Below are 13,085 nucleotides of genomic sequence, written 5' to 3'. Positions count from 1 at the left end.
ATCTTCAAAGTTCTGCTGAGGATTTATACTGGCCCTTGTGGGCAAGAAGAAAGCACCAGCCCTCAATCCTCCTCTGTGGCCCCTGCTTGGGGAGGGGGGCACTCCTAGGGGCCCTGGAGGGCACTGAGTGGTGAAGGTCACACTTGGCCCATCCCCGGTACACTTGGCCCATCCCCGGTACACGGCCTGGTAGGGGCCATACTTCTGCTCCCTCTAATCATTCTAACCAGAGTTTCTTTTTAGAACATTAACTTCTAGGTTGTTTCAAATGCTTGAAACGCTCGAGCTGCCTTCTCTGATCCAAACTTTTATCACCAATAGAATATTTCGTTCTCAGTCTGACTTGTGTGTCTATTTCTCAGTGGGTTCAGGACTCAAGAGGAGAGAGTAGCACGATGGGCTTTATGCCATGTTGTCCCAACAGAGTGGGCATTCCCTGCCCTTCAGCTCCCCCATCACCAGTCGTGTCCTTCCCTGGCACCACTGTGTGAGTCAGCCTTCCCTCCCCCAGCCAGCCCTCTTCTACGAATCCCATTCCACCTAAAAAACCTTCAGCCTCGAATCAACGGACTATGCCCTTGCTTTTATCTTATTGGAGTTTCTTGTAAGCACACAGAGTTCTTCTCAACTTCACTCTGTAACTGGAAGGTAGAAAGTTGGCCTTCCACTGCCTCAGGCTCCTTTAGAGAACTATGGGCAGTACTCGTAACACAACGGGAACTTAAGAAATATCTGTCCAGTGAGGGTCCAAGATCATGTCTGAGTCTGTATTTTTAACAACTTCCAGAATAATACTACCTGTATTCCTTCTAATTTTTGAAAATTATGAGTAAATGACTATGTGGCATGCCTAAGGGAAGAGCACATGAAGAGTTTGGGGTTTTAATAACAAGCTGCTCGGCACAGTTACTCTGTTACTTAATGATATATGTTCTTTTTATGCACATGTTAACAAGCCACAAACAGTGCTCAGCTCCCACAGTGGCTATAATTTGTGTTACTTAGCTACAACTAGGTCAAGTTTTCAGGTCTGTCTCTTGTTCATGCCTTGGGATGCATAAGTAGGGACTATCTTCCCCGATTCCATATGAAAGTAGGGATGCCATCCTATCCATCTCTCCCCTTCTCTCAGAGGCATGACAGGGGCTTCCTGTGCTGCCAGGTCCTCCCTGAAGCCTGAGGCTGCAGCTCGTTCTGTCCAGCTTTTCCCCTCGCCTCACAGAGACCGTGCTAGATGGCCTGGCTGCTGACTCGCTCAAAGGAGCACAGATTTTTGGCTGAAGATTTATTTATAAATGAGCTAGATACGCTTAAATGAAAACTTTGCTAATATAATTAGTATGAAACTGGCAACTGGGAAAAACTTACAGACTGATATTCTCACTAATTCTAGAACTCTCTCCATGCTTGAAATAATGCACATTTGTCAACACTGAAACAGAAGCCCTGAACTTCTAGTCGAAACCTTCCTGGACTGTTTCCTACTACCCTGAAGAAAAGCATAGCGAGGGACACCTGGGTGGCTCAGTTGTTTAAGCGGCTGCCTTCGGCTCAGGTCATGATCCCGGTGTCCTGGGATCGAGTCCCACATCGGGTTCCTTGCTGGGCAGGGAGCCTGCTTCTCCCTCTTCCTCTGCCTGCCACTCTGTCTGCCTGTGTTCTCTCTCTCTCTCTCTGACAAATACATAAATAAAATCTTTAAAAAAAAAAAAAAAAAGAAAAGCATAGCGATTCTTACGGTAAAGCCACGCTGGGCTCTTTAGTCTTAATTCAGTTTGATTTCTTTATAATTACTCACATCATGCCAACCCAGGCTATTATACACAGGAGGTAAGAGCCACAGAAGAAAGGCTACTGAATTTCCAATGTTCTCTGAGGATCCGAACATGCAACAATAATTCTCAACATCATTTCAAAAAAGATGGGTTTCCTTATGGATTCTAATGAGAGGAAAGAAGGATCTCATTTTGGGGCAGGAGGTCGCTCTCCGGTCTCAGCTTCCAACAAGGGGTTAGCAAGATGCTTTCAACTACCCCTCTCAGTAATTTAAAATTTTTGGACTCTAGTGGTGCCTGAGGGGCTCAGTCTTTTAAGCGTCTGACTCTTGATTTCGGCTCAGGTCACGATCTCAGGGTCCTGAGATTGAGCTCTGCGTCGGGCACTGCACTGAACATGGAACCTTCTTGGGATTCTCTCTCTCCCTCTCCCTCTACACGCAACCCCCCCCCCCCCACTCACACTCTCCCTCTCAAAAAAAGAAAAAACCTAGGCTTAATTTTAGGTTGAGGATTTTTTGCAATGGCTAATGCTATAAGAGTCTATGTGTGACACTGCTCTTTGTAGGCAAGACCTCATGAAAATAAAATAAAATAGGAATGATGAAGGAATAATCCAAGACCACAGCCATTGGGACATTGCAGGAGACCATGCCTTTGAGAGAGAGAGAGAGAGAGAGAGAGAGAGAGAGGCAGGGACAGACAGACACATACACTCGGTACAGACACAGAACTCCTGACAGGTATTTCCATGCTTGGTGCCCATATTCATGGGCTACTGGAAGGAGCAGAAGTAGACACAACCTTTCTGCAAGGGAATGGGGCAGTGTTTGAAGATTCTTAAATATGTCTGTCCCTCTGATCCTATAGCATAGTTCTAGGACCATCCTAATGAAATCATCAGAATCAGCGTAAAGACTTAGGACACCAGGTGGCTATGGCACTATCATGTATAATATTAAAAAAATAATCTAAATATCCAGAATTAGGTCATGGCTAAATGTTTCAGAGCTTACTAATATGAGGAAATATTACAGATGCATTACAATGGTTTAGAAGAATATTGAATGACATGGGAAAAAACTCATTCTATAATATTAAAAAGCAGAATATGAAAATTATATGTATGTTATGCTAATCACTCTTCCCTCCTGCCATGAAGTGTTAAGGAGGATATTCAAAAGGAACCATAACACATCTAAATATTAGCGGTGGCTATTTCTGGATGATGGAGTTATAGGTGGTTTTTATTTATATTTTACACTGTTGTATTTTCTAAATTTTATAACATTAGAATATACTTAAATACCTTTTCATAGATCAAGGAATTTACTTATGATTTTATAATCTGATACAAAGCTTCCTTTCTAAGGAAAAGAGGGGTTCAATGGGGCCTACCTAAGAACTGGGGCACAAGGAAGTGTCTCTCACCTGCTTGCCTACCTAGCGCCCCATGGCTGCTCATTCTGGAGTCTTCGCCACTAGAGCTCACTCCCCTCATGGCCAGCACCTGGCACACACCATGTGCCGAGTAAAAGCTTTCAGAAGGCATGCTGAATGAAGGACTCCATGACTCAGACAATAGAGACCGATTTGACAAACATGTCTGACCATCTGACCAGCAGCTTGCCCCTGTGCTTTACTGGTGATATCAATAATAAGACCAAGGAAGAGTCAGGCAGGATGAATAGCCCATTCTTTCTACCTTGCATCAGATATCCCACGGTACAAAAATTCAACAGCAGAGAGCTGGAAGGCTCATTTTTTGCAAAGGACTGTACTGAAGGGGAGAACAGAAACATTCTTCACTGTAACTTTAAACATACGAGTCAACAAAACCTATAGCTACATAGAGCGGCGGGGGCGGGGTGGGGAGAGACGCGCCACACAGCCCCCATACATTCGGCTTCGGCCACGAGCAGGCCCACCCCACGAGCGGGTGAGAAGGCAGAGCCAGCCTCTCTCTCTGCAGGCGGGCTAGGGAGGAGACCCAACTGGGAAGAGGCTGCCAGCTCACAGAGGTGGGAAATGAGAGCCGCTGCTCTGTTTGCCTCTGGCTAATTAAAGCTACCTGCCTGTAACTAGGGTAAGGGAACTGGTGCTGATCTGATTCATTCCTCTACTTCTGGCCTCCGATTGGACCTGCTAAACGTGGTACTAATCAAAGGAATAATTTACTTAATTGCATGAAACCACCCCCAGAGCTAACTAAGCCCCGCCGTTCTCCATCATCTTGCCTGATTCCCTGGTACGGTGATCATGAGCCCCGAAGAGCCGCCTGAGTCCCAGAGCTAAATTTCAGGTGAGTGGGGGTCAGCAAGCTATGGACCCCAGGCCAGATCAAGGCTTCTACCTGCTCTTATACAGCTAAAAATGCTTTTTACATTTTTAAAAATAATTTTTTAAAAGATTTTATTTATTTATTTGACAGAGAGAGAGAGAGATATCACAAGTAGGCAGAGAGGCAGGCAGAGAGAGGGGGAAGCAGGCTCCCTGCTGAGCAGACATGATCCTAGAACCCTGGGACTATGACCCGAGCCAAAGGCAGAAGCTTAACCCACTGAGCCACCCAGGCGCCCTCTTTTTACATTTTTAAATGATCGAAAAATCATCAAAGGAAGAACACTATTTTGTGAAATGAAAAGGATGTCAAGTTCAAATTCCAGGGTCCTTAAAGCTTTCTTGGCACACGGTCTGCTCACCGGTTCGTCTGTAGCTACTCTCACGTCGCAACAGCAGAGTTAGGGAGTTGAGACAGAGGCTGTAAGGCCCATAAAGTCCCAAATATTCACTATCTGGCCCTTTCCAGCAAGTCTGCAGACTCCTGACTTCAGGGCTGGGTTAGCCCAAGGACATCCAGAATAGCACTCCACAGCAGCTTGGGTCCCAAGGTATTTAAAAATTATTTCACTATCAAGTTTATCTTTATAATCAAGTCCACTCAAAGAAAGTGCCCAATGTCTGGGCTTCAAATCCTGTCAGGAGGGCGTCATAGAAGAGGTAGCTGAGAATTCAGTAAAGGCTCCCTTAGTTTGGAGGTATCATCCAAGATGGAAATATAAACTTTTCTTCACTGCAACTTTCTCTAAATTCAGAAAGTCAAAGGCTCAGTAGGAGCCATTCACGTCCTTGACCACTTGCTGGGAAGACCCCAGAAGGGGCCCAGTTTCTCGCAGGCCATCATGCGGGCCTCTCACAGAAGCCCACACACAGAGTGGGCTCTCTCTAAGTGCTCTCTCCTGACTGAGGAATGTCGGGCTGAGAGAAAGCCCCAGAACACTGTAAGTGTAGCTTCCTGAAGAAAATCAATTTTATCTGAGATGTTTTTGTTTGAGGGTTCTATTTACCACACTGCTATCCTCCCTTGCTATCCTTTCTTTAAGGCAACCACTAAGACACAGAAAGCTAAAAGGAGTCTGAGGCCTTGTCAGATCACAGGCAGCATTCTCTTCCTCTCTAGAGAGAAGGCTGACCAGGAGCAGGCTTTGTGTTTGGCATAAAACAAGTTCCAGGGAGCTGGGCACACCCTCAGGGCCTGTCCAGCAGACACGAGTCATGGAGCAAGGACAGAACCAGAGTGAGGAGAGAGGGCTTCTCAGTCTCCCTTCCCCAAAACTCAAGGTTTGCATATGATTATAAACTGCTATGGTTCCTTTTACTACAAAAACATCTGGGCCCTGTTTGGGGGCATCTCCTTTCAAGAAACAGCAGTGACATATGTGATGATAAAGAAAATGAGACTAGAATCTATGGAGAGTCGAGAATTAACATGGCAGCGGGAAACGTGAAGATGGGAAAAAACCACCCAGAAGCGATACTATTCAACTCCTGTGACCAAAAAGCACAAAGAATGCATTAGGCATTTGCATTTGCTTTTTGGGCAGTGAAACAAAGGGGTGTCCTTTCACAGAGCTAGAACTTCTGTAGAATGAGGTTTGAGCTCTAGGTGAAAGAGGCCTGTGACAGGAAGCAGGCGATCTGACCTTCAAGGTGGCCCTTCCCAATGGGTCCCACACCACAGTACACACACACCTTGGTCGTATTTGATAGCACACTGGGGTAAGCAGACAACTTCAGCAGGAGACAGGAGCCAGCCCAGGCAGCCCTGAGGGCTGAGGGTGCACCGTCTCCCATGTGGCTGAGGCCACTCTGGCCGACGCTGTCCATTGTAGTCACCCGGTGGTCAAGCAGCTCCGTATTTCTGTGTGTTCTAACCTCTGAACTGGTCTGACCCTGGTTGAATGGACAGGCACTACCCTATACCTCCCACCTCCCTCATTCTGGAGGTCCTCATGGTAAACTGACTTCCTGGAAAGGGAAAACTTCTGGTTTAGCAGATGTATTCCACATCCAAGGGCTTACTGTGTGACAGGCATGGCTTCTCTAATTGAGGTGAGTCTGAAAGGGCATATTTTTTTAAGGACTGACCAAAAATGTGGACATGGTGAAATGAGGCAAACAAAGCCTCAGAGAGAAGCTCCAAACAGCCGGCTACACCAAATGCACCAAGGAAAAATGGATTTTTGTGAGGGCAAAGGCAGGCAGCAGGCCTGGGGAAACAAACCCGGTCACCCCTGAATGGGGCCATTGAGCTGATTTATAAAAGATCTTGCCAGTGTCCCTTGCTGTGCGAGATTGATGTGTTCTTCCTTCCAAAGCTGTGGTCCACACAACTTGTTTTCTGGGGAACCAAGGAATCCACTCCAAGGATGTACATCCATTATTTTCAAACCTTAATTAACTGGAACCCAATTAGGACTTTTGAGGGCTTTTTCTCCCCCTCACTTTGAAGGAAAACTTTTCTCTCTTAAGTCAACGTGATGTAAATGGAGGAACATTGAACAAAGAGTCAGCTATCTGATTTCTTGCATATAAGCAACTCACTTAACCTTTGGTGGGGGCATCAGCTCGCCAACGTATAAATTGTAAGAGCCAATGAGATAGAAATATCTAAGGTTGTTTTCAGCAATTAAATTCTGATTCTATGATAAGCCAACAGATCAGTAACAATAATCTGTGATCATTCTTCTACCTTGACTACCATACCCTTTCTGCTGTGAGTTGAGATCACCTAACAGTGACCTTTTATAGTTTTATCGTTATAGAGCATTTCTTATATTTAATCCAATCAAACATTCTAACAATCTGATAAGGTAAAATCTCTAAGATATTATAACAGAAGCCCTCTCATTTGAGGTGCTTGAAGGAGTGGTTAGTAAGTTATTGTAGGGGCTGGCTAAGGAAGAGAATCAAGGGCACCTGGGAGACTCCATTGGTTAAGCATCTGACTTTTGGTTTCGGCTCAGGTCATGATCTCAGGGTTCTGGAATTGAGCCCTGTGTTGGGCTCGTCACGCAGCGGGCAATCAGCTTGAATTCTCTCTCTCTCTCCCCTTCTCCCTCTGCCCCTCCCTCCACTTGCCCTCATGCATGCACTCTCTAAATAAATAAATAAAATCTTTTAAAAAATAAAGAGGGGAATTATACATGAGATATATTTTAACTAATCATTTAATTTATATAAATGTACATTCATTCAGTTTTTCAAAATATAAAACTTTTTTTTTAAGATTTTATTTATTTATTTGACACAGACAGATCACAAGTAGGCAGAGAGGCAGGCAGAGAGAGAAGGGGAAGCAGGCTTCCTGCTGAGCAGAGAGCCTGATGTGGGGCTCAATCCCAGGACCCGGAGATCATGACCTGAGCCAAAGGCAGGGGCTTAACCAACTGAGCCACCCAAGCACCCCAAAATATAAAGCTTTTTAAAAGAGGATGATAATTGATTTCTACATTTTTTTCTGAATAAATTACTCATAATTCATTGTCTATAATTTATAGTTTTGTTTCTTTTTAATTTTTTTTTTTTTTTTTTGAGAGAGTGAGAGAGTGTGAGTGAGAGCGAATAGGAGAAGGGGCTCCATTTCACAACCCTGAGATCATGACCTGAACCAAAATCAGGAGTCAGACCGTTAGCTGCCTGAGCCACACAGGCACCCCTACAGTTTTTGTTTCTTTAAAAGAGGGAGAACATAGACATCTGTAAAGCTATCTGAGTATAGAATTCTTCCTGAATTTTATGATTTTTCCCTATTTTTTTAGAGTTGTCACACACAAACAGCAGGATTTTTATAGATTCATCCTTACTGAATCTTTTCAGACAGTTTCAGTTTTCACAGAAACAACAGCTTTCTTTTTTATGTTCTTATCTGATCAGTGTATCTTATTTGATTTGGGTAAACAGCACGGTTTTTTGATGCACACAACTGCCCCGGTGGGAGCCGAGGCAGGAGGGAGCGTGAGGCAGGCTACAGAGCGTGCCGCATCCCTGCACAAGGAAGGACGAGCACCAGCTGAGAAGACCCTGAGGCATCTGGGTAGAGAATTCGAGAAGGCAGAGGGAGAGGCCTGTCGAGGCCTTGGGAAGGAAGGCAGGGCTAGAGAGACAGATTTGGGCATCATCAGCATCCAGTTAGTAGTGACAATCCTAAGAGTAGAAGAATTCGTTCAGGGAGTGTGGATAGAGACAAAAAGGAAGGTGGAGAAGACTCGAAGGACAAGAAGCCTACAGGGGACAGCAGAGGAAGAGGCTTCTGCAATGGGACCGGCAGGACACTACTGGAGAGGTCTGAAGAGAAGCAGAGAACCAGGAGGCGAGCTTTAAAGGTGAGCTTCCAAATGCAGAACCAAGTCCAGGAGGCAAGAACCGAAAAGCATCCTTGGATCTGACAACCAGGCAGCCACTGGAGAGTGAGACCCGGGGTGTGTTCATGCCCCCACCAAGGATTTCCCTGAAGGAAGGAAGGGAGATAGTCTATCATCTCCTGTACCTTTGGTCCCTCTTATCCCAGCTCTGCTGGCTTCCCCAGCAGCCACTCAGCCTCCTGACTGCCCATCAGTGTTCACAGACAGGTCTGTTCAGGCTGCCTGAGCTCAGGCCAGGGAAGGAGAAGTGTGGGAGCTCTAGAAGGTGCCCTGACTCCCTCAAGCACAGGCAGAACAGCATGTCCACTTGCCCCAGATGCTGCTAACTTACTCCTAGGACCAAGAGCAGCAACTATTTGCAATGCCGGCCGAGAAGCATTAGTGACATTTATCACAACAGCTAGGATGAAATGAACTCTTCAATTACAAAGTTTTAAAACAAAGCTTTTTGAGATCCCTCCACACTGGAAGGCTCGGACAAAGATGTCTCTGTGAGGCTGCCCCCTTGGCGGTGGTCTTCCTCAGCCAATCCTGTTGCTTAACTCATTTTTCAAATGCCTAGAGACTTCCCTCAGCCTATAGTGAGCAGGCAGAGAGAGCAGGTTCTCAGGGGTTTGGGTAAGAAATATAAATGAGAAAAAAAAAGCTGCACAATACAGAACACAGGCTCTACTATATAACGTACTGACGACTGACAAGGAAAGGATTCCTAGGTTTTAAGAGTCGCCACACACGGAAATGGATGTGGAAATGTGACCAAGTTTGAGCGACAGCTACCTAAGTCCCAGGGGGCCACAGGAGCAGCTGTGATACATAAAAGTAATCAGTACCATTCCAGGCTGCCATGTTCCTCAACAGTCAACATTCCCCAATCTCCTCAGTTCTCTGCCTCTTTAAATATGAATCTAGAATTTATAAACATATGACTCTTTTTGGAAGACAAGGGATAAAAAGAAACACGTTTTTTAAAAGCCTCATCATCAGATACTGGTCAGCTGCCTTGTAAGCTTCCCTGTTCCTGTCCCCACCTCCATTCAGAGGGATGTGAGGTAGAAAGTGAGGGAAGGCTCAAATGCTGGGTTACAGCCTGGCCAGGAAAGACCAGCTGGGAGTGCTGGTCACAGGGCCACCCACACAGACACCACTCTTTTGCCTTGGCTCATGTCAGTGGGCTTCGTGTGCCTGTGAAGTGTGGAGGGCGGGAGAGAGTTAGTCCCTGCCTGCCTCAGAGAACACTGTTTCAGTGCCATGACTGGGGAAGGAAGAAGGGAAGATTCCAAGACTGCCATGTTGAACCTCACGCATGCTGGGTTCAAGCGTAAGTCAAATCTATTGGTTGCACCAAAAAAAAGAAGTGACTGACTTGATCCAGGCGCAGCGCGCCGTCCACAAACCGTTGTTTGCGTAACTCCTTTGCGATTCCGTGGAGATTCAAGACAGCCCGGTGCACCTCCTCACTGGTGTGCTCGGGGGAGATGGGGGGCAGCTCCTTCTCCGGGATTTTCTCCTTCGGGCTTTCAATCATGCTCTGTGCGTGCTCATAGCTCAGTTTGGTACAGGAGCGAATGATGGTCCGACCAAACCATTCACCAAGGATCTGCAAAGACAGATTGAGAGGCAATCAGGAGAACTTTTTCCAAGCTTTTCTTTCACGCAACCATTCATCTGTACACATTCTACAGAGATCTACCAAGCACCAACCCTGTGCTCAGAATGGTGTTACGTTCTAGCTAGGCACGGAAACCGATCAGACGAGGAAACTGCTGCCCTCAGGGAGCTCAGACTCCGAGGGCTGGATTTAAGAGGCTGTGGAGGTCGAGAGAAGGTCTCCAAGCACACAGGTGGTACAGGCCAGGCCCAGCTGGAGGGAAACTCAAGGTGAAGGGCCTGCTGGAGCACCTTTCCATTACTTTGAGTGAGTGGTCATTAACAGCAAAACTGGAAGAAAGATAAGGGATGGGCAGAAGGCAAAGATGTGTCACATGGGCAATGTAAGGACTTGGTAATGGACTGGATATGGGGTGAGGGAGACAAGTGGGGTCACTGACAGAAACAGAGAACACAGGTGAGAGAAGCAGGATGGAGGCAGAAAGAGAAAAGGAATTCCGACTTATTCTATTTGGGCCATTTACGTAAAAATTTGTGCTGAACCCCAGCACTATTGAGTGGGCTAATTCTTTGTTGTGCAGGCTAGCCTGTGCATTGTAAAATGTGTGGTGATATTCCTGGGCTCTGCCTGATAGATGCCAGCAGCCCCTCCCACAACCCCAAGTTGACAACCAAAAATATCACCAGACATTGCCAAACATCCCTGGGGGGAAACTTGGCCCAGGCCAGAGGCCCACTGGGCTTGACAGATCACCCAAATTGAGCAGTGGTGTTTGCTGTCGTGGGATTACTGCTGATTCATATTTTATCCTTAAAATTTGCTTGTATTCTCTATAATGAGCATTTATTGCTTTTAAAACAAAAACAAAACAAATGTTAAAATATTTTTGGGACTGCTGAGTCTGGGGGCAGGGAGGAGATCCAGATGGTGGGCTATGTAGCAGGCAGCTTGGGTGCGGGCCTGGGGTCTGGGTCGATGACTCATCTACGGGTGGGGAACCTTGGCAGGAAGGTCAGAGAAAGACAGAAAGGGCAAGGGAGAGTCAAGGCTGCATTCTCTACCACCTCTCCATGTTAGGGGGCAAAAAGAGAATCTGGAGAGTAAAAACAAAAAACGAGAGAGCTCAAAGGGACAGGAGAAAGATCAGGTCGTCCAGAGTTAGGGGAAAGGGACTTAAAGAAAGGAGTCCTCAGAAGCCACAACAGACATACCTAGAGCACTTGCAAGGGGACAAGACGCTTCCCCCAGATCAGCCATTTCAGGTAGCGATCCTATGACATAGTTTTGTTATCCTCACACTGCAGATAGGCGGGAACTGAGACACAGATCCGGTAAGAGACCTGTCTGAGGTCACAGGCTGGGGAAAGGCACAGCCAGGAACCAAGCCACGGCCTGAGTCTGAGCTCTTAGCCACCATTAGGGAGAGTCAAATGTCACTTGGACGTCAAGGAAGATAAAAACAAAGAAAAATCTTTGCATGTCACACTTGCTTCTTGGTGATCTTTTGGACGGCTTTTTAGGGGGAAGAGCATGGGGCGGGAGGCAGGGTGGTGATGAAGAGGCAAACTACAATTTCAGGCCCTGTGCTGTGTGTGGACTTGGAGAGGCTGCCACCGTGGGCCCATCCACTGTCGGGGAAGCCAGATCCACCTGCCATCAGGCCGGTGCACACAGCCCTTGGGTGAGGCAAATAGTAGTGGCTCCTCCGTGGGCCACGATGGAATGAAGTTCTGGAAGCTCAGGGTTAAGGATAGGTGCACGGCTGATGGAGGAAAGGTAATGAGCGTGGATGACTGCTTCTGGGGGGCTGGCGGGACGGAGGATTGTGCTGGGTTTGTGGGGTGAGGGGAAGAGGCACCCATCCACTAGAGAGGAAGAGTGGCCTGAAGAGGCGTCAGAAAGGAAAGGGGAGGCGAGGGAGACAATTCTTGGGGGAGAAGTGGGGAGGGGAAAGCTCCACTCTAGCTCCACTCTATGGGGGAGAAGGCAAAGGATGAGGGGGGCTAGGTGGGGCTCAAAGGCATGAAGAAGTAGAAAAGCTCTGAGAGAAATACTGTGGGGAATGGATTCATGGGCAAGGAAAAGCCAGATGTTCTGAGAGGCAGAGGGGGCTCGGGAGGAGGTCTAATCAGTTGCGGGACCTCTCTACCTGGACTTGCAAACATCCCCTCTGCCTTCTTTTTCACAGACCAAACCATTCTGTTCACAACCTCCAAGATATGCTTCCTGAAAAAAAGCCATCTGGAGGATCCATGGGTATTTCCAGGGGAAAGGAGAAAGCCCAGCCCAGAGGAGCTGTCCACACCACACAGCCTCTATGGAACATGCTGGCTGGAAGGCAAGAGAGACACTGACCCCTAAAATACCCCAACCTTCCCCTGAAGGAAGAACCAGTACTCTTAAAATAGCAGCTGAGAAGCACAGGAAGAGAATGGTAAAAACTACCCTCCTTTTCCTGATTCAGTGCAAAGAGCCTCATTATACATAGAGTCTTGGATCTGTAATTCAGACTTTAATTTTCTTAAAAACAACAAAAACCAACCCTTAAACTACACTTTCTGGATTATTCCAAGAACCACTCCTATCCAAAAATATAAGTGATTCAAATACTGTGCTCATGACTCTTCTGCTGCAGCAAGTAGGTCCTGAATTTGGCTCTCAGGAGGTGTCTGTGTGTGTGCTGAATGCAAGAGAAATGAGAGAGCCAACTCGAGGTATCGTCCAACAGTCCTGGTGGGGAAGCAGTGCACGCAGGTCTCCAGAAGAGCCCCTTTCAAGGTCAGCCCATACTTGTCCTTCTATTACATCCACATTTCCTGAAAACTCCCCACTAATGGAGTCGCTCCAAGCTCCTCTAGAATGACAGGGCCACGACCCATTCATTCTTGTGGTCACAAAGTTTTCCCCTGGAGATTAAGCTTGTTTCCTTTTCTCCACTGCACTCCAAACCTAGTCAACCCTGCTCCTTCTATGTGTCCATTTTGTTTGCCAGTCTGT

General features: G+C 46.8%; 1 protein-coding gene across 1 annotated transcript in view; it reads right to left on the bottom strand.

Annotated features, from left to right (window-relative positions):
• The window catches only part of DIS3L2 (DIS3 like 3'-5' exoribonuclease 2), a 367,036-nt gene that overhangs the window by 61,385 nt on the left and 292,566 nt on the right, over nt 1-13,085 (bottom strand). Inside the window, exon 13 of the mRNA XM_046019310.1 lies at nt 9,843-10,076. Coding sequence (XP_045875266.1) covers nt 9,843-10,076 — 234 coding nt within the window. The remainder of the gene's footprint in view (nt 1-9,842; nt 10,077-13,085) is intronic.

The sequence above is a fragment of the Meles meles genome, chromosome 9, assembly GCF_922984935.1.
Source record: "Meles meles chromosome 9, mMelMel3.1 paternal haplotype, whole genome shotgun sequence".
Lineage (NCBI taxonomy): Eukaryota > Metazoa > Chordata > Mammalia > Carnivora > Mustelidae > Meles > Meles meles.
This window is presented reverse-complemented; position numbering and strand designations above follow the sequence as displayed.